The following is a 22,936-nucleotide window of genomic DNA, read 5'->3' as shown; positions in this document are numbered from 1 at the left end:
AAAGGTCCAAGGCAAGGTTCAGCGCTTGGCCAAATCCTCACCACCAAATACAAGTGCTGTCTCTTCCTTAATATAAGGAAAGCAATCTGGGCATCTTGGGTTTACACACACACACACACACACACACACACACACACACACACACACACACACACACACACACACACACACACACACACACACACACACACACACACACACACACACACACACACACACACACACACACACACACACACACACACACACACACACACACACACACACACACACACACACACACGTAACACTATAATTACATTCAATTGAGAAAATGAAGTGCATTGCGGCCTCGTGCTGACACAATGTTATTTATTATACCGAAAGCACCATCAACAAACATCCCCCTTCTAACCTCCCAGTTGTCGCTCTCTCCCCTCATTCACATTCTGCTGTACTTGTTCTCCCTTTTCTTTCTCGTGTACATTTCATGACGTGTTTAATTAATGTCACCCCTTTCTCATTTATTTATTTATTTATTTATTTATTTATTTATTTATTTGTTTATTTGTTTGTTTATTTTGGATCTATATTAAATAATCCCATCTGAAAATGCATTGTTTTTGATTGAAATTTTTCTTGCGCTGCCTGAATCCTCCGCACTTTTCGCATGTTGCTACAATCGCAGCTGATGTAAAAAAAAATAATCTCCTCCACTCTGTTCCCTTATCCCGGTTTTCCAAATTAAGCGCGATGGGCGTGGCCACAACACACGGAGGGTGGAGCCGTGGGAGAAATGGGCGGGCCGTCGGGAGTTGGTGGAGTTCCGAAGAAGGTTTTGTGGGCGTGTCTGCAACAAAATCGGTACGTGGGCGTGGTTTCGGGGCAAAACTGAGGACGGCTGGGCGTGGTCTCGAAGCAAATTGGATGCAGTGGGCGGGGTGCGCTGAGGAAAGCGGGTTACCGGGGAAGCTCGTCAGCAGAGGAGCGTGAGCTGTGGGAGTGCGACGAGATTTTTGCTGAGACAAAAACGACACGTGAAGGACGAGAGAGAGAGAGAGAGTGGGGTTTACGAGGAAATAGATCGAGGGAGATGAGAGAAATGTTTCCGAGCAGCGGAGAGCGTTTCGAGTGACTCAAGAGTACAAATGCACACTCCCTGTGCCCCTCCATCCTGTCACCCCCTCTCTCTTTTCGCATCGCTCGCTTTCTCATACTCTCCCAGGGAAAGATGTGTGGAGAGAGAGAGCCCGCGGAGCAGGTGAGACTTTACATCTTTTCTCACTTTCTTTATTTCCTTGATGAACTCTCGATCTTTTTTTATTTATCCACTCTCGGTGATTCTAATTGTTCACACCTTCTTCACTCTCTCTGCACTTTGGCTTATTTTTAAAAAAAAAAATAAAAAATAAAATTTTTTTTTTTTTGTATGTGTCATCATTCGTGATTGGTTAAAAGTTTTGTACTTTTGAACACCAGAAAGTTCTTCGAGCGAATGGAATTGTTTTTGTAGCATCTCACCTGTGCGCTGTCATATCATGTCTTTGCGAATCTCTCCTGATTTCCCCAGTCAGTGCAGGTGTCCTGGCTCCACGGATGTGGTTGTGGTTGTGGTTAACCACGTGATTGCATTTTGTTTTCCTGGTGGATCGCTTGTGGTTGACATCACGGTACTCGGCAGTCGGCCAGGGTTGTGCCAATTCGAGTGAAAATGTAATTATGTTAATGACGGTTTCGATTTTACTCCGCACAGTGTGCAATCGTCACAATCCCTGATGTTGTTTATTTATTTATTTATTTATTTATTTTAAATTTTTTTTATTTCTTTAAAACAAATATTACTGATGTCACTGTAAAACGAGTTGTTTCGTAAATGAACGAAATTATAATAATGAGCAATTCTCTTGTCGTTCATTGCGTTTAACGTCAACGTATGTTACGTTCTTTCGCAACGTGTGTCATTAATTGCTTGTTAAGACTCGAGGAAAGAATGGAACGATGTTTCAAGCATAAGGTTGTCTTACAAGTTGGAAAAAAAACAAACAAAATGATGGATAAAACTAATTTTTGCAGGCTTTGACTTCTGACAGATTGAACGAAGGGCACGCAGTCCTCTTGCAATACCTGCAACAAATAATCCACTCCGGGCAGGTGTGAGCGAGGGGATTTCAAGCAGTCGTCGGAACGAAACCCTCACGTTAGTCGAAGAAACGCCAACGTTTTAACTTTCCCTTTTCAATACAATCAGAGATGTGATTGGTGATGGAATTTGTCTTGAAATCATACATATGCTTGTATGTTGGAAAATGAAAGTTACCTTGCGTTTCTTCGAGTCGCTGCGTGTGCGTCGTACCTCGTTCCGATGATGTTTTCAATGCCCCTCTCGTATCTTGTTCTGCACCAACATTTTGCAGGAGGTTCAAAGTGCTGCTGAAAGGATCGATTGGGGGTGGGGGGACTTTGGGTTCACAAGTGAGAAGTCTTGTGTGATATTGCAAAGGTGAAAATAGATTTGTTAGGATTAGAGTCAAGATAGCATACAAAGACGTGTAAAATGCCTTCCTTCCAAGGTGAAGAAATTCCGAGCCTCTCTTGACTCGGCTGCTACGAATGGTCCTGGCGGCATTGGTGGCTAACGTTCAAAGACTCTTCATCTTCCTTGCCGACTCTTGCTTCTCTGCATTTTTCCATTTTTTTTTTCTTCCCATGAGAGCTGTATTCTAGAAAGTTGCAAATGTTACCCTAATTTATAAGAATGGTACCAAAATGGACTTGCTTTCTACAGACCATTTATCTCTCCCCATCATCATAAGCTATTAGGTAATTGCAGAAGACCTCTAGACCCATCCTTTCTCAAACTTCCTGATCTCCAACTACCAGTTTGGCTTCCGTGCAGGCCTTTCCACCTTGGACATGTTCCTTTCTTCTGTGTCAACAATAAATGGATGCTCGTAATCTCAAACAAGAAGCCAGCACTATCTCACTGGACATCTTCCATACATTTGATTATGTCTGGCACTGTTCCCTGATTTACAAACTGTCAGATAATGGAATTGAGATTCCCTTCCTCGACTGGCGATCAGATTTCCTGTGCGCTCTCAAGCAGCGGGTTTCTTGGGCCAGAATACTCCGCTCATGCTGTACCTCTAAATGGCTGTGGATTTGAAGGTAGTGCATTGGGACTAATCCTGTTCTTCATATACATCAATGATATGTCTGTCACTGTGAGGTACATTGTATCACTTGGTAGATGACTACTCTGGGCAGTATCATTCCACACCCCTCTTTTATTGCCGTCGTCAGTCTCTGGGAGAGCTACAGTGTCTGGAGCACCTGAGCCTCATGATCACATGGAACTGTCTTGGAGAAAACGTATCTCCAAGTTGGCTGCCACCTCAGCATACTTCACAGGACCAAGTTCTTCATCTGCCATCTTTGTCTTTAAATGGAGTAGAAATACTTCATCCCTATAATGTGGCAAAATATGGCTCCTCACTTCGGACTGGCATTGCTATTTCCCATCTTGTCCCCTTTGAGGCTCTAGAATCTCATGCCCTCTGCATCATTGGAATCTGAAGTCAGGAAGCTCAGTTTCAGGGTTTCAAGCTTACTCAATCAAGGCATTTTTGTGATCTTGCAGGTATTGCTGGCACTCTTCACTATTCTCTCTCTCTCTCTCTCTCTCTCTCTCTCTCTCTCTCTCTCTCTCTCCCTCTCCCTCTCCCTCTCCCTCTCCCTCTCCCTCTCCCTCTCCCTCTCCCTCTCCCTCTCCCTCTCCCTCTCCCTCTCCCTCTCCCTCTCCCTCTCCCTCTCCCTCTCCCTCTCCCTCTCCCTCTCCTCTCCCTCTCCCTCTCCCTCCCTCTCCTCTCCCTCTCCCTCTCCCTCTCCCTCTCCCTCTCCCTCTCCCTCTCCCTCTCCCTCTCCCTCTCCCTCTCCCTCTCCCTCTCCCTCTCCCTCTCCCTCTCCCTCTCCCTCTCCCTCTCCCTCTCCCTCTCCCTCTCCCTCTCCCTCTCCCTCTCCCCCTCCCTCTCCCCCTCCCTCCCCCTCTCCCTCTCCCTCTCCTCTCCCTCTCCCTCTCCCTCTCCCTCTCCCTCTCCCTCTCCCTCTCCCTCTCCCTCTCCCTCTCCCTCTCCCTCTCCCTCTCCCTCTCCCTCTCCCTCTCCCTCTCCCTCTCCCTCTCCCTCTCCCTCTCCCTCTCCCTCTCCCTCTCCCTCAGCACCTGCCCATCCAGGGTTTTATTGTATGCAAAACCTAGGCTCCTGGAAGAGTGAGGAGCCAGAGGGTTAACTGGCAGTAGAACACAGTTGGAGAGATCAAGCAAGAAACTTAATGAATGGGAGGAAATTGGTATCTTCAAGTCGGCGGGTTAGATTAGGTAGGGTAAGTGGGAAAGGAAGGGATCACTGGTCGGGATGGAGGATGGCATGAGATGGTGGTGCTCTTCTTGCTTGGAACCCTGAAGGGAAGAATGCGATTAAACAGTCTCCAGATGGCAGTTCCACAAATTGGAGAAAAGAGGAAAGAAAACAGTTGAGATGTGCAGTAATCCTGGATCGTGGGGGATTAACCAGGAGGGGATTACTGGAAGAACATGCGTCCTTTCGGAGCTAGGGAGTGTCGGATCACTGAGAGAGCAGAATGAGCTTGACCGAAAGTGACGTGGTAAAAATCAGAGTCCACCGAGCTCTCTGCCAATGTGAGACCTATAGGCTTCATGCTTTGACATAATCGTTGAAGATATCTCCACAAAAAAAACATGTTACACAACAGAGTTGTAATAGTTAATATACATGATTGCTGCTATTAGTTCTTTCTTATTGCTGTTATTTTGTGGGATTAATCCTAATTGAGTTTGGGTGTTAGTTAAGTTAGGGATGTTAATTATAGTTGGAGGCATTTAAGGTTCCAATGATGGTTATGGTTTAGTTGGTGGTGAGAGGTACATCCATCCATTAGGGCCGTACTCTGTGCAGAGCATTGGTGCCTCCAAAGCAGTCTCCTTGGCTATTGGGCACAATCCTGGACAGGTCACCACTCCGACACAGGATACCAGCAAGCTGGCACTCATTTTGCCGACCACAGAAGGATGACAGGCAGAGTCAACCCCACCTGGTATTAATTCCACAGCCAAATGGAATTTGAACTCAGGAGCCTAGGTTCTCGAGCCCACCACCCGAACCATTAAGCCAACACCAGGCATGTTCGAGCTACAGTTGGTGTTTTGTGTAAGGTTATGGTGTTGATGAGAGTTTAGAGACTTTGTTTATTGAGGTTACCTTCGTCGGCGATTAGTGTGCAGCCTGTGACTGCTGGTTGCATCATTTTCTGGTAGCGTGACTGTGCTGTTGATGCAGTCTCCCTGTTACCAGTAACCTGGTACTCATTTATTTGCCAACCTCGGTAGGATGACAGGTTGAGTCAACCCACCTGGTGTTATTTCAACAGTTAACAGGGGCTCAAACTCAAAACCCAAAGTTCTCAAGCCAGCTAACTTAACTGAGAAACCAAAACCAGGATTTGAAGTTACCTTCCAAACTCGTTACAATTGTGGTTAGGTTGATGATTCAGGGTGAGGCAAGGATGGATAGCATTAATAGTTAACAATACTTCCTTTAAAAAAAGGGAAATAACAGCTCATGACTTTTACAAACAGAGTTGCAAAGAGCCAGATTGATTCTCTATTTGTGCGATGAAGTTTTAAAAGGTGTTAGTGATGTGACAGTAATAGCTGCTGAAGAATGTTTGACTAAACATCGATTGGTAGGTAGTTGGAGATTTTTATACACCAAATGAAAAAAACCCCCAAGGGCTCAATAAAATTCTACACACAAGAGTTTGGATGCTGAGAGTTTGGAAGCTGAAAAATGAGATTTAAGTTTGTAACATCTAAAGGAGGTGGACTCTAATTTAAAAAAAAAATGCTTTGATTAAGTGAGCCAGCAATATTTATGAAATAACTACTGGCAGGTTTCAAAAAGAACGAGAAACATGGTGGTGGAATATTGGAGTTCAAGAAATGCTCAAACAGACAAAAAAAAAAAAACAAACCTTATGAAAATTGGCAAAAGAGTGAAGATTCTCAATATAAAGATTATAAATGTTTCTGGAAGGAAATGGTGATTGCAAAGAAAAAAGTATATGAATAATAGGGAAAAGGCTTGATGAAACTGAAGATCAAGAAGGAATGTGAATAAATGAAGAGCAAAGATGGAGTCATCAGTAGGAACCTGGATATGATTCCGGTTTCAGCCGCCACTCCATCCATCCATCCATCCATCCATCCATTAGGACCATACTCTGTGCAGAGCATTGGTGTTGCCTAAGCAGTCTCCTTGGCTATTGGGTACAATCCTGGACAGGTCGTCACTCCGACACAGAACCGTGACTCCACTACCCTCAAACCTACCCAGGCACAGCCAAGTGAGCCTTACAGAAAAATTCTGCAACAATTCACTTCTCCTGGGAGAGATAGTTAAAGAAAAAGAGGAATAGAGAGTAAAAGAAAAGAAAAAGCAAGAATTCGAATGACTAAAGAGAATTGTGAAAAAAAATATAGAAAGAAATCATAGAAATCAAAAATAAAAAGAAATAAGCACATAAGAGGGCAAGAGTAAAAATTTCAAAATAGCCAGGCAGATTGTTAAGGACAGAAGAGCAATGATGGAAGTTAGTTGTTTGTAAAACAGAAACTGAAATCTCTACTTGATGAAACCAACAAGGAATGGAAAGTTTACTTTGAAAATGGGAGAATGAGCTGAATTGTAATGAAGTTGATGGTTCAGAATATGAGATTTATTGAGGCAATGTTGAATCGGCTATTAGATGATAAAGGAAAGGGTCAGACTGCGTACCGTACTTGGTCGAAATGATCAAGATGGCTGTAGAGGTGGGAATCGAGTGGATGATGAAGTTGTGTCGAGAGGTCTGGGAAGGATGAGTAATCCTTGAAGATTGAGAAAATATCATAATTTATTCAAGATGAAGGTGGACCCTTTATTATGCTCATCTTAAGGCGCTGTCACACCTTGACGATTTAGCCAGCGTATGCCGACTTGTGAAAAATTTGTCTAAAATGCTGGCACACGTCAAATACGTTATGGGTAAGTTTGTATACATTAAGAGCACACTGAAAAACACTGCCATACGTCATAGTATGCTGGCTTTCATCGTTGTACTTTGTGGTTGTCCTCAATTTTTAGCATGCTTGAAATTTTACGACATATGCCAACGAATGACTCACACATTCCGCTACGCTGGCCATAAGTTGTAGGCACGTTATGCGATCGTTGACACACATCGACACACGCTACTTGTAAGTTACTCATAAGTCGAAACACGTTGAGGTAATGATTAGCGTACCCGAAACTTATTTATAACCTATGAGTAACGTTTTGTAGGCACGTTACACGATCGTTGACACACATCGAGGCACGTTATGCGATTGTTGACACGTGTCGAGGCACGTTACTTGTAAGTTACTCATAAGTCGAAACACGTCGAGGTAATGGTTAGCGTACCAAAACTTATTTCTAACCTATGAGTAACGTGCTTTGAACCTATGTGTAACGTACCTCCAACGCATATTGACGTATTTGATTGACGTCTTCCGGATGACCACAGAACTTACTGAACGTGTTTCTAATTTACAGCTACCGTATAATGGCGTATTGGCAGCGTTTAAAAAACAACAACAATAATTTCCGATATTTCGTCACGTGCCGTTACGTTACGTCACATCCGATTGCCTCATCAGTTTGCTCATGTCTTCTTAGTTCCTCCTCTGTGAATATTTTCTGTTTGAGGATATTGTCACGTCGACGTCGAAACTTAAAAGCAAATGTCCGAATGTATTTTAAAATTCGTGATAGACTCAAAAAAAAACAAACAAAAAAAAAAACAACAACAACAACAACAACAACTTAAGATATTTCGTCACGTGCCTTCACGGAGCCAAGAAGGAAAAAAAAATGTGCCTTGACGGAGAAAATAAGTTTCGGGTATGCTAAACATTACCTCGACGTGTTTCGACTTATGAGTAACTTACAAGGAACTTATGTTGACGTGTGTCAACGATCGCATATCGTGCCTATAACTTATTCCCAGCGTAGCGGAACGTGTGAGCCATACGGCGAGTCCGTACTGAAATTTTCAGCATTCTTGAAATTTCACGACATACAAGACGTACCACGAAATATTAACGTTTTTTTTTTGAGCACGTTTTTCAGCGTGCTCTTAACGTATACACAACTTACCCATAACGTATTCGACGTGTGCCAGCTTGGTTCGGCAAATTTTTCATAGGTCGGCATACGCTGGCTAAATCGTCAAAGTGTGACTGCGTGGTTGACATTTTCAATTTTCAGGCAGTTATGATTTAAATCGGCATGCGGCAGGTTTTAACAGGCTGCGCCATGAGTTCGTCGGCGATACGTGCAGCGCACTATGCCCAAGTTAAACTATCGTTGGGCATAGGTTGTGAATGCCGACAACAGGCTAAGCATTCGTTGGTATAAGTTATCTATAAGACAACGAAACGTTCTGTGCCCGTTACTAATATGTTATGCATACGACCAACACGTTATGAATACGACCAAAACTTAAAAAAAAAACATGAAAATTTCAGCGTACGTCAACGTTTTACATACATTTTTATACGTTGCCATTGCTGGCTAAATTATCAAGGTGTGACAGCGCTTTTACAGAGGAGTTAAACTAATTTAACAAGTTTTGAAAGTTTTTGAAAAGGTGGTTGAAAGAAGACAAAGAAAAGCTGTAAATATAGACAACAACAAATTTGGTTTTATGTCAGGAAGAACTATAACAGAAGTGATTTTTATTTTGAGGCAATGCCAAGAGAAGTATTTGGCAAATAAATGGAAACTGTATCGTGTTTTTGTTGACTTGAGAAAGCCTATAATCGAGTACCAAGAGCAGTATTGAATGGGCTCTCAGAAGGCAATCCGTGCCTGAATAAATGGTAAAAGTAGTCATGGCAATGTATAAACAAAATCAAGAACTATGGTAAAGACTAACTAGGGATCCATTTTGGTGTTTGTTCTGAATGTAGGATTACACCAGAGATCAGTTTTAAGTCCTCCACTGTTTGTAATAATGATAGAAGAATTGACTAACATTGAAAGGTTGTGATTCCCATGAGAGTTATTGCAATTGAAAGGTTATGATTCAATAGTTGTGATTCCCACATTTTTCCCTGTGCAGATAACTTGGTATTGAATGCTGAAACTGAAAAAGGAATGCAAGATGTTTCAAAATATGAAAAAAGTTAAACAGAGAAGAAAGGAAATGTGGTAACAAAACTTGGGATGTGAAAATCATGGTCGAAGGAAGAAAGCCATGGATTGCAAATGTCAAGAAAGATCTGGAGTGTTTGGGTTTGCAGAAAACTGATGCAATGGATAAAATTTTCAGAAAACTGTTGTTATTGTGGTTGTAGTTGTTAAGGATGGGTCACAGTGATTGAAGGTGGCAGGGTTGCATTGGGGGGGGGTGGGGGATGGGAGAGGGGAGGGGAGGGGGTTATGGTTAAGATCATGTTTGTAGTAGGTTTAGGATTGAGGTTAGGATTTGGGTTTCAGATGCCCTTCAGACTAAGATCATGGATAATTTAAATGATTACCTTAATTAATACAGTGTAATAATGGATTACCTCATGCATGTGAAGCACAAAGCAGGGTTAAAGGCCCGGTCACACCTTGACGTTTTAGCCAGCGATGGCAACGTATTAAAATGTATGTAAAACGCTGGCTTACGTTGAACTTTTGATGATTTTTTTAAAGATTCGGACGTATTCATAGCGACTTGGTCTTATGTATAACGCATTGGTAACTACACAAAACATTTCGTTGTGTTATAGATAACTTATACCAACGAATGCTGAACCTGTTGTCGGCCTACACAACCGATGCCCAACGATAGTCTAACTCAGGCATAGCGCGTTGCACGCATCGCCGACGATGTCGTGACGTAGCCTATTAAAAGGCTGACGCACAACGATTCAAATCATAACTGCCGTAGAAATGGAAGTGTCAACATCGCGGTCACACCTTGGCGATCTTGCCAGCGTATGCCGACGTAACAAAAAGTGTGTCTAAAACGTTGGGGCACGTCGAATACGGTATGGGTAAGTTTGGTATGCGCGAGTAGAATGCTAAATACGCTATCATAAGTCGTAGTAAGTAGAGCACGTCAAGAAATTTTGAACATGTTCAAAATTTTACGACATACTCGGCGTATGACACACGTTCGCATGCGATGAGGATAAGTTTTACACACGATATGTGGACGCTTACACACGTCCACAAAGGCTACTTGTAAGCTACTCATAAGTCGAAACACGTCGCGGTAATGTCTTTTTTACGCGAAACTTATTTCTAACTTATGTTTGACGTGCTTTGAACCAATTCTTTACGTAGTCCCAACACACATCGACGTATGTAGACGTATTCCAATGACGTCTTCCGGTCGACAAAAAAAAAAAAAATGAATGTGTTTCTAGCTTACAACTGCCATATAAAGACGTGTTCCCAGCGGTTTTGGAAATTGGTATATAAAAATGGTGTTCATAAAAGGGGAACCTAACAGTGTTTTCGAGTCCTTTTTGAGTTGATGTCCATGTCAGCAGTAACAGTATCAGTATCAGTATCAGTATTAGTATTAGTATTAGTAGTAGTTTGTTCATGTTGGCAGTAGTAGGTGGGTGTGAGGGGGAGGGTGTGGGTTATGATGGATCCTCCTTGCATCCGCGTGTCCACGGGTAGGTTCATAGGCTGCCACTCAACGATTTAAATGGCTGCATCTCCACGATTGAAAGTAGACGCTTGCGCTCAACAATTGGATTTTTTTACACTCAACGACTTTTAAATGGTACCACTCAGCTATTTTCATTGTTTACAATGAACGATTTAAATTGCTGCCACTCGCCTTTGTTTTTTGACGCTGGGGTTTGGAAATTTTAATCGTTTCTATTGAACGTGATAAATCGCTCAAACCCCACTATTGAAAGTAGACGCTTGCGCTCAACAATTGGATTTTTTTACACTCAACGACTTTTAAACGGTACCACTCAGCTAGTTTCATTGTTTACAATGAACGATTTAAATTGCTGTCACTCGCCTTTGTTTTTTTTTTTTTGTTTTTTTTTTGACGCTGGGGTTTGGAAATTTGAAGCGTTTCTTCTGAATGTGTTAAAACGCTCAAACTCGACTATTTTAAATAGACGCTGCCGATGGACAATTGGAATCATAGCCAAGCTAGACATCGAAGTGTGAACATCCTCGTCATGCCGAAGAAAAGTTTGAAGAATGCTGCAAATAAGTGTCCTGGCCGTGGCCGTGGACGCTGACGCAAGGACGATCCATTATACCGACGTCTTTCAGCCTATGAGTAACTTAAAAGTAACGTCTGTTGACGTGTGGCAACGATCGCGTAACGTGCCAACAACACGTTAATCATAGGTTAGAAATAAGTTTCGGGTACGCTAAACATTACCTCGGCGTGTCTCAACTTAGGCCAAAAAAAAAAAAATAATGTTGCATTGACGTAACGGGTCACTGAAAAATAGGGTAGGTCGGTCGGGATCTTTTATTTTATTTTATTTTTTTCCTAATAAATCCCTCCCAAAATCTCCCCCGGCTCGAGTACCACCCTTTTTGTCGGCGGGTTCTGTCCGAAACACTTCCGGGTTTTTGCGATCGCAATCGCAATCAACAAGATACTTGAAAACGATAGCAAAACAACAAAAATAGCAATAAAATAGGGTCCGCTAAATTTTTCGATAGCAAAAAAACAAAAAAAAACGTAGGGTCGGCGGAATTTTTAGGGTCGGGCGGGTTACGCCAATGCAACATTTTTTTTTTTGGCCTTATGATTAACTTACAAGTAGCATGTGTTGACGTCTGTCAACGATCGCAGACCGTGCCTACAACTTGTGGCCAGCGTAGTGGAACGTGTGAGTCATACGCCGACATACGTCGTGAAATTTCAAGCATGAAAAAATTTGAGGACAACCGAAAAGTACAACGTTTGAAGCCAACGTACAACGACGTATGGCAACGTACTGCGACGTATGCCAGTGTGCTCTCAATGTTATCAAAACTTACCCATAACGTATTCAACGTGTGCCAGCGTTTTAGAAAAAAAATTCAAAAATCGGCATACGTTGGCTAAAACGTCAAGGTGTGACCGGGCCTTAAGAATGGTACCAAAATGGATCACTTCTGTCCGTCCATCCATCCATCAACAAACGTCAGTTTATGATTGAGGATCAACTTGATTTAAATTCAATGTTATATTTTGAACACAAATCGGAACATGGATCAGAAAACGAACCTGTAGTTTAGCAGTACGTTGGCTCTGAATTTGTCCCAATCATGCATGTGCAGAGAGGAGTGAGATCATTTATTTTTACTTTGTCTGCCACCCCCTCCCACCCACCACCCCCAATAACCACCCCCACCGGGAGCAGCGCTATACGATACACCTTTATATAGAGAATACGGGCCGTTCAAAATGATACATAAATACCGAAGAGGCCTTTCATGCATGCACTGTGTGTGGTTTTCAGCGACTCTCTTTGGCTTGCCAAGGACTTTCAATCTACCATCACCAGCACAAAATCTGTATTTCACAGTCTTTTAAAACTAATTTTCAGCATTTAAACAAAATATCAGCATCTGGCAGTCAAATAAATTGAAAATCATTCCAAACAGGAAACTTACTGTTTTGAAAGACTTCAGAAAGGACACAAATAACAGGCACAAATATCTTATGTAATGTGTTAAATGAGGTGATGTATATAAGACACAACACTGTATCGCACAAATCGCTTTTTTGACACTTTCAAAACCTTCCCTTTTAGCAGTACTTGGACATGTTAAATAAGGTGGTGTATTAGACATCAATAGCGTTAAACCTTCGGATTTTTTTTGATACAACCTTTTAAATTATTATTTTATTTAAATTGAATCATATACTTGAACACTGCATGGGGTAAGGTATTGTATGAACTCTGTAGTTAGAGTTGGTGATCAGTTAGTGCTGAGATCAAGGTTATGGTTTTACTGATAGTTTTGATTATAATCAAAATGAATGTCACATTAGAAATATGGGTAAAAGCAAAATTCGTGGTTATTACATAGAATCATTATTTGTATTATGCAGTTGCTGTAAGAGGGAAGTGAAAAGGTACCTTTGCGGGTTAGGATCAAAGTTGTGGTTTTGAGTGGTTGATACATTTGAAACAAAGTTATTGGGACCTAGAGATTTGCATTTTTATTATTATGTTTTGGTATCCACCACTGTGTGGAGTAGGAAAGGAAATGATGGTCATAATTAAAGTAAAACACTTAAAGAAAAGAAGAACATCAGATGAGTTCCAAAGAGAGAAAGGGCAGTGATAGAACCTGTAAGTTTGTTTGTTGCATGTTTGGCTATTCAGCTTGTATGATATACTGTTGGACCCCATTGTTCGCAAGGAATATGTTCCTAAAAATGCCACAAATGTTGAATCCATGAATGTCGGAGCATTCTTCCAATGGAAAAAAGGGGGATAGGTTCCTGGCGGTTCGTGATTCATAGGGAAAATTAAAAATCCCGTGAAAACCACAAAAACACCAACAAAACAACGCAAAAAAACCTGCGAATACCCCTGAAAAAATGCGAAAAAGATCTGCGAATAGCCCATAAAAATGCGAAAAAAACCCACAAATATGCCCACAAAAATGATTTAAAAAAAACCGCAAATATGCCTGCAAAAATGCAAAAAAAACCCCGTGAATACACCTGCAAAAATGCGAAAAAAAACTGCGTGAATATTCCCGCAAAAAAGTACAACAGAAAAACCCCGTGAATACGTCCACAAAAATGCGGAAAACCCACAAATACACCTACAAAAATGTGAAAAAACTTGTGAATATGCCTACAAAAATGTGAAGAAACCTGTGAATATGCCTACAAAAATTCAAACCCCCCCCACCCATTGATACGCCCACAAAAATGCAAAAAAACCAGCAAACACACCTTCAAAAATGCAAAAAAAAAAACCCCGCGAATAAGCCTGCAAAAATTCAATCCCCCCTCCCCCAGTGAATACGCTGACAAAAACAGCAAAAGATGTACCCTGTCGATACACCAACAAAAATGTGAAAAAAATCCGTGAATATACCCACAAAAATGAAAAAAAAAAACGTGAATATGCCTTCAAAATACAAAGAAAACCCTGTGAATATGCCTCCAAAAATGCAAAAAAAACCCTGGATATGGCCACAAAAATATGAAAAAACCCCCACAAATACACCCACAGATATGCAAAAAAAATAATAATTTATATGCTGGCAAAAATGCAAAAAAAAAAAACCTCACGAATATACCCACAAAAATGCAAAAAAACCCACAAATACATCCACAAAAATGAAAAAAAACCCCGTGAATATCCCTCCAAATGCAAAAAAAAAACCCCCGTGGATACGCCCACAAAAATACGAAAAAAACCCCACAAATACGTCCACAAAAATGCAAAAAAACAAACAAAAACATAAATATGCCCTTAAAAAATGCAAAAAAACAACTCGCGAAATATACCCACAAAAATGCAAAAAACCCACAAATACATCCACAAAAATGCAAAAAAACAAACAAAAACATAAATATGCCTGCAAAAAATGCAAAAAAAAAAAACTCACGAAAATACCCACAAAAATGCAAAAAAACCCCACAAATACGTCCACAAAAATGAAAAAAAGAACCCCGTGAATATGCCGACAAAAAAGCAAAATGCCCCCGTGGACATGCCCACAAAAATACGAAAAAAACCCCACGAATACGTCCACAAAAATGCCAAAAAAAACAAACAAAAACATGAATATGCCCACAAAAAATGCAAAAAAAAAAAAAAACTCGCGAATATAACCACAAAAAATGCAAAAAAACTCCACAAATACTTTCACAAAAATTAAAACCCCCCCGTGAATATGCCTACAAAAATGCAAAAAGCCCCCGTGGATATGCCCACAAAAATGCGAAAAACCCGCAAATACGCCCACAAAAATGCAAAAAAAAAAAAAAAAAAAACCCGTGGATACGCCCACAAAAATACGAAAAAAAACCCCACAAATACACCCACAGAAATGCAAAAACTAAACAAAAACATAAATATGCCCACAAAAACTGCCAAAAAAAAAACGAAACTCACGAATATACTCACAAAATGCAAAAAAAACCCCCACAAATACGTCCACAAAAATGAAAAAAAAACCCCGTGAATATGCCTACAAAAATGCAAAACCCCCATGGATATGCCCACAAAAATGTGAAAAAAACCGCAAATACGCCCACAAAAATGCTAAAAAATAACCCTGTGAATACGCCCATGAAAAACCACAAAAATGTGAAGAAAAAAGAAACCCTGAATATGCCCGTGAAAAAGAAAAAAAAACTCTGAATATGTGAAGCACAGTGCCATGAATGTCGACAAAGCAAGTCACATTTTATAAACCGCGAATATGCGGGATCCGCAAATAGCGAATCCACGAATAGTGGGGTCCGACAGTACAGTATAGCATGATATTTTGAAAAGCTGTGGACCAATTATGCCCAAAACCTGGTGGATGAGTTGTGTATGTGACAGGAAAAAGCCGGTTAGATTGTGGTTCATGTCCGGATGCAGATCCTGCCTATCAGTGGGATACAAAATGTAAACTATTCAGCCTGGCAGAGATATGCACTCTACCAAGTGCCATTCGAGTTATTACTGTTATTGTTGTAAATGTAAAATGATGCCTCCTCCAAATCTCCAAAAGAAGTCAAAATGCCCCTCAAGCACAGCAAAGCAAAAGCCATCCCTTTCTGTTGGTGCAGATGCATTTCCAAATTTATCAAGTACTACGCTCCCAAAAGAAGACTGGGTGTCAATAGCTAGTCCACAGTAAGGAATATTACCAACTCTCAGTCTGATCATTTTGGCCAATTATATTTCACTGCTGATCCTTATGGGTAATGTTAGCTCATAGTATCACCTGAAGGATCTGCTGCCACTCTTATCCTTCTTGTGGCTATCTGGGTCAATCTTCACTGAGTTACACAATAATGGCATTGGAGATGGATTTGAGCCAGCCTGGTCAATAAAGGACTCCTTGCTCTGTTTTAATGAACGACTGAAAGCTCATTAGCCAGATCTCATCTACATGCATTTGACAACTTGCATAATTACATTATCTAGAACTGACCAAGAACCCATCCTTTAGGATGGGTTAAATTCCTGCAGAATTTTGGATGGGATGGCATGTAATACCAACTCCCACTAGGAGAAGCACTATACAATTCACATTTACAGAGAGAATACGGGACTTTCAAAATGACGTGTGAATGCTAACGTGGCCTTTCATGCATGCGCTGTGTGTGTTTTTCAGTGATTCGCTTCTGCTAGCGCGGGTACTTTTAATCTGCAATCACTCGCGCAAAATCTGTAATTCAAATAGTCTTTTAAACATAATTCTCGACTTTTAAACAAAGGAGTGGCTTCAAAATGGTTTATCCTAATTTTTGTGTTCCTGGATGCAAATCGGACTTTTAAAAATATATAGAAATCCGAGAAATATCTGTGGATGTGAGGTTTCGAGTTCCTCCAATTTCCTGTTAATATAAGCGAGTTGTGACACACACACACACACACACACACACACACACACACACACACACACACACACACACACACGCTTCTCCTTTTAGCAATAGGAGCAAGATTCAAATACAATTTCTCTTGTGTTTCCGGAACCAAACAAACAGTATATGCATAACAGCCCTCACAACTCCCCTCCCCCTCCCCTTCAAACATAATAGATAGTAAATATCATAATATCCAAAGTTGGTTTTAAACTTACCCTGTGCATTCACAAGCCCTAGATATGACCTGCCCATTGGTATTCAGAAGCACCCAAACCAGATATGCTCTCTCGCCCCAACTCTTTTGTCGTGCAACTTTTTCTCGGGTACTTTGCCAAGTATTTTTGGCTTTTTAAAGAATCTTTGTGAGCCATTATAGGTAATAACCACTGTTGCACACACAGGGTATCAGTTCACATGACCCGGAGATCGCTGTTTCTTGAGGTTTATGCACATGTGCACTGAGCATTCTGGGGCAGATTGCGTCATTTTGAAAAGTCCCGTATTGGAGTCCTCCTTCCACTCTAAACCCAGGGATGATGAAATATTTGCCGTTTAAAACCCCAGTATGATGAAAATTAATACTCACATTAATAAATATATGTTATAGTTTAAAACAGACCATAATCAAGGCAACGGGTGAATTAAATCATTTTGTGCTCCAATAACAATTCGACGTTACCATTAATCAAGTCCCTATATTGTGGCAGTGGACAAAACGTTCCACTGGGATTACAGACTGAGGTCCTCGTGACTCCGGTTTTTATGCCTTAACCAGCGGAAAACAATGAGATAATGACACTGTAAGGTGCATATTACATAAGTGAAATGAATATCCTGGCGTTGCTGTGGCTTCCTTACTTGCCAGGAATAGACTGTGAGCTTTATCCCGCGAGAATGTATTCAAACCTCAGGTGTAGGATGTGCTCATCCAAGAGTCTTTGCCTGTTAATCCAACAAGTAACAACCTGGTGAGCTTGGGCAAAGCTGATATTTTCACTACAGACCATGGGGGTTGTTTTTCTTTTGGTGTGCACAGCTTTGTCAGATATGTATATAAACCCTCACAACTGATTGCCACTTTGATGTGAAACCAAAAAATGGTCAATATTTAATCCCTTTTCGTACATTTATTTTCTGACAGTATTTAGCCGTTTAGGTGTGATTAAAGTGAACAAGATCTTAGGTATAAATAAAAATTGCAAAATAGGTTTCAATTGACCATCAAATCTCATTAACCTGATGAGATAAGCGCGTGGGTCGAACTGTTAGAAGAAGAAGTCATTCGGCCCATCGTGACTGTGCGATATCCAAAACTATTCAATAAACGTATTCTGTCCCATTGACCTATTATATTTCAAATCTTGCTTGCACACCTGTACACTACAATCACGGACCAAAAAATATTACACAATCCAATTTTTTTCTTTCCTTTACAAAATTTGCTGTTATTCTGGTCTTGCGATGGACCACACGATGACCACTTGACTATGTAAGTGCAAAACTGTAGTGGAATATCATTTGCTTGTGGCACAGTGGACTTCACAAGGAGCATCGTAAAAAGGGAGTTTGTTTGACTTGGTCATCCCCTTCAGGAAGTAGCTAAGCTATGGAAGATGCCCATCAAAGGTCTCTCAGGTTAACTTGCTTTTCTAAAATTCTGTGTAATAAACATCCATCATCAAACAGAATGCCGAGTCTAAAATGAGCGATGATGAGAGACCGGTTACTGCATTCGGTGCATGTTGGGAGGTGACAGATTTCAAAAAGTCACACAAATCGTCGTACTGTCGGACATCGCAACATATAGAACACGTAATCAGGACAAGGGAATGTTAGCTTATAGGATAACTACTCGCCGTAGTGTTGAGGTCAAGCCACAAAACTGTTAGTATTCACAAGATCAGGCCAGGGCACCTTTAACTGCTTTCTGAAGTTATGTGGATGAAGATTCTGTAATGTTTATAATTGTTGTTGTTGTTATTCCCATACCCCTATATGGAACATGATGCCACACATAACCCTGTCTCTAACGTTTCTATAGCTGACAATATACTGCCAGACAGGTTGCGACTCAATCACAAAGTGCTACCACAACAGCCCTTAACGACAGTAGACTTTAAGAATTTGGCAAGACCATTGGTATCCAACTACCTCCTTTTCTTTTGAAAGGTACTGTAGTGGCTTTAACGTCCACAGGTGAATGGTAGTAAACTGGGCAGTTGGCTTAACATCCCCAATGAAGGTACTCATTGATATGCCATCCTGCCAGAAATGCACCAGGATGGCAGCTTTTATAGTTGGGCAGGGAATCAAACCCATATAAGAGGCTCAGACGAGTATACTAACTCTTAAGTGATGTTGTGAAGCCCCTGACTCTATTTTGGATACCATGTATGTGACTTGCACTTAAAACCATTTCTTGATTGGTTGGGTTTATGTCCAAAAGGGCTCCTATCACAAATGATCCCTTGAGAACTTTTGTGTCTATAGGATTGAAGACAAGATGGAGTGGGGGAAGGAGGGGGTGCTTCTCATTCTCTCGGAAGGATAGTGTGCCGAAAAATAATGCAGCGTCCCCTGCCGACACGGCACCGGAACCACAAATGTGGTTGGATTTGACTCTGACTTTTAACAAAACTTGATTACACAGCTCAGATGCAAGCATGATTTTATTTACTGGGACATTCTGCTACGAGGAAAGGACGGACCAAGATTACAGGCTGAGGAACAGTCCATTTGAGCCACAGTGGGTGCAAGCCCACACTCAATACATACACTTAACGGAGAATGAACTTCAGTCTACTCTTTTAATCCAATTAACCCTCCAACATTGCACGTTAACCCGAACCTCCAACATTTCATGTGAACCCGAACCTCCAACATTGCAGGTTAACCCGAACATCCAACATTGCACGTTAACCTGTACCTCCAACATTACACGTTAAACCGTACTTCCAACATTGCAGGTTAACCCGTACCTCCAACATTACACGTTAACCCATACCTCCAACGTTGCACATTAACCCGCGCCTCCAACATTGCACGTTAACCCATACCTTCAACATTGCATGTTAACCCGTACCTCCAACATTGCCTGTTAACCCTTAGTTAGAAATTTAATTTTTTAAAAAGTTCGTCATAAGCAGGCATTGTGCATTCGAAGTTGCATGGCAACAGAATAAGCTGGAAGTTGTTTGACATTTTGTTTTCAAAGGAAACATTTGTTAAGATCGTAGATGTCTACAATTGGAAAGTTTCATTCTTCCAGAGGTCACCCTTTATCAAACTGAAACACTTTGTATTCCCATGAGTTTGCGTATCTTCAATTTCAAGATTTCTGCTTCATGCTTATTGATATTTATGATCTCAAAGTTTGTCATTTTGTTATCCTCATTGTGCTGCAGGACATTTTAATTTTAATCATTGGTGTTTTTCTCCCCACACAACCCCTTCTTTGCAGGACTGATCTGAACAGAATCCCAGAGCCATCTTGCCTTGGGATTTAATGAGGAAGTGAGGAAGAAAGGACTTGCTGTAGGAGTTGGGAGTGGTCAATGGGTGAAAAAAGTGAGGGGAAAATTAATGGAATTAAGAAGATGACGCCATTTATCAACTGGTTGACTGTGGTTGCTTGGACGTGGGCCTTGTTCTCTTTGCAACCAGCTCAGGGAGACGGTGAGATATACACCAGTCATCAATGATAGAGAGAGGGAGGAGGGAGGAGGGATGAGGGATGAGGGAGGGAGAGTGCTAATTGACTCCAATTCCCCTTAGTGACGAGATTGGTAGTCAGGCCCAGGCATGCCTGAAACATCCCAGGAGGTTATAATTCCTCTTTCACTATATTGCTCACTTTCTCAATGTTATCTCCATTTCCCCCCCTTGCTCATCTCCATTTCTCTTTCGATCTCTGCTATGTTCCACCAGCTCTTAATCTCAATCTCGGTTTTTTTGTTTTTATCTGACATTGAATCTTGTTTGTTCCTCCAGCACCTCCAAGGATAATCCAAGAGCCAAATGACCAAACAGGTGTTATGGGTGGTGTCACCTTGTTTGTTTGTCGTGCCAGTGGCGAGCCACAGCCTCACATAACTTGGACAAAGAGAGGGAAAAAAGTTAACTCCCAGCGCTTCAAGGTAATGAGTTAGAGTTAGGGTTTTTTGAAGAGTTACTCCAATTCCAACTCTTCTCATTCCTTCTCTTTGTTGTCTTAAAAAAAAAAAAAATCCCCTCCCCAATCTTGCTTAATTTATTAAATGTGTCCCCATTATTCAATTCTTTTTCTAGATCATCCCTTTTCCTGATGGTTCTGGTTCGGTTCTTCGCATTCAGCCGCTCCGAGCTCCGCGCGATGATGGCCGGTTTAACTGTGGTGCTCAAAACAGCTTGGGTGAAGCCTCTGCCTCAGCTCGACTCACTGTACTTAGGGGTATGTTCTCGCATGTCGCACTCAGCCCAACAAACACTTGCACCAAAATAAACACAACTTATGATCTCACCACTTAACCCGACTTCCATAGTTCAATGTACAATCACACATGGGAATTTGAATTGCAAACTAAAGCACACTTCTGAACTCTGACTTCACAATCACATCACCATTTGATTCATTGCAATGACATCAATCAATGATCTAAAGCTCACGTCCAACACTGATGGAGCTCTCACTTGAGTATATTTTGTGCTGTAGTCACTTGAGGTTTAAGTTCTTCAATGCAGACTTGAAATTTGGTGAAAATCGCATTAAAATGATGAATGTGGAAATATTTCCACTTAACCTTCAAAATAATTTAGCTTTGTGTGTTGACTTCCTCCGTAAGATGCCATGCACTCTGCGAGTTGTGGACAACTGCCTTATTGCCTTAAAGCTATGGTCAAACCAAATTGGTTCATGTTCTAATGGAGTGGGCACTTGGTTTATAGTTACAGCTGTCACACATGTGCCTACCACCATTAGATTAAAGGAATAAATAATGAATCCCATCCAAACTGCGCGTACCATGCGTTGCCATGGAGTGCCGGTTGTGCCAAAACACTTTTAGAGCATGAAATGCTTCTCCATGGATTGTTTGTTATTGCCTGCCCAGCTGAGCAGCCATGTGAATTGAACCCACACTTACAAGGGCAAGGCAAACAAGACTTCACCCTCTCAGTTACTGAATCACTCCATAATAATAACTAGAGGGTTCATAGAACACCTTATCCCATGCAATCTTGAGAAAAACGACATGGGAAGGGCCTTTTCCACTCTTGCTTTGTGTTTCCGAGCATGATCTATTTTAGCTTTGTATCACTCAATAATAATAATAATAATTAATAATCACAATAACCACAATAATATAAATTTATGTTGTTTGTAATGCCTTCATATTTGGTCATTTCACTCTCAAATGATCCTTCAATATGTTTCTACGAGTTCTTCATCAGCCTCAATTATTCCGACCATCTTGTGGGGTTGGTTGGGGAACATTTTTGATCCAACTCTTTCATTATCCATCCAGCCAAGCCTGATGTTCGACTGAAAGTGATTTGGGGCAAGAATTTTGAATTTGTTCACGGTGCAGAGATAATTCACCCACTCTTCCTGAGACACTGTGGGGTCTTTAATGTACACCAGGTAATGCCAGCAGAGAGGACACTCAGCTTAAGGTCCATCCGAGGGATGTCAAACTTTGTGATGTAACACCATAGAACCCACACCACCCAATGGTCCGGTCAGGAATCCAAACTCCAAATCAAGTGTGCTACCTTTGCACCTTTCTGTTTGACTGAACCTTGGATATATATATATATATATATATATATATATATATATATATATATATATATATATATATATATATATATATATATTTGAGCCTAACATGGTGTTAGTCCATTCTTTTGAGAATTGCATAACAATGCAGATGAGTGTTCAAGCATTTTAAAAAAAATTGTGGAACAAAGGATCAACCTGGTTTTTCCATTACAGTATTTACACCAATTGTTTCATTGCCGTGGTATAAAAAGTTTTACAAAGTGGATGATGGTGCTGATTAGTATTGTTTTTCTGCTTGAGTAAAGGCTCATTCCTGAACAGTAATGTTTTAGCTTCAGGGTCTTCATCGAAAATACTTCATGTGGACACACCATCATTCACATTATTAAGTCTGTTAGATCTTTGATTTTTTTTTTCCAGTTTATTGCAGGAAGTGTGCAATTGTGCTGCTCCGTCCAACTTTATAATACCTGAGAGATCACATCAAATTTCACGATCAACCTGATTTCCATCTTTGGT

General features: G+C 41.0%; 1 protein-coding gene across 2 annotated transcripts; it reads left to right on the top strand.

The window, feature by feature from the left end:
• Nucleotides 1–628: 628 nt before the first annotated feature.
• Nucleotides 629–22,175, top strand: LOC147025137 (receptor-type tyrosine-protein phosphatase S-like). 2 transcript variants are annotated; one of them, XM_085885804.1, is made up of 5 exons: nucleotides 629–1,240; nucleotides 1,550–1,692; nucleotides 20,120–20,334; nucleotides 20,650–20,795; nucleotides 20,947–22,175. In XM_085885804.1, the coding sequence occupies exons 3-5, from the start codon at nucleotides 20,214–20,216 to the stop codon at nucleotides 21,163–21,165; spliced, it is 486 nt and encodes a 161-aa protein (XP_085741930.1). In that variant the 5' UTR covers nucleotides 629–1,240; nucleotides 1,550–1,692; nucleotides 20,120–20,213; the 3' UTR covers nucleotides 21,166–22,175. The 2 variants fall into 2 exon arrangements, with proteins under 2 accessions (XP_085741930.1, XP_085741929.1); XM_085885803.1 differs by lacking the exon at nucleotides 1,550–1,692 and having other exon boundaries at nucleotides 632–1,240; nucleotides 20,947–22,169.
• The last annotated feature ends 761 nt before the right edge of the window (nucleotides 22,176–22,936 follow it).

Source organism: Eptatretus burgeri, chromosome 6 (assembly GCF_056783735.1).
Source record: "Eptatretus burgeri isolate ZD-2024b chromosome 6, Ebu_testis_v1, whole genome shotgun sequence".
In the NCBI taxonomy this organism is placed as follows: Eukaryota; Metazoa; Chordata; class Myxini; order Myxiniformes; family Myxinidae; genus Eptatretus; species Eptatretus burgeri.
This window is presented reverse-complemented; position numbering and strand designations above follow the sequence as displayed.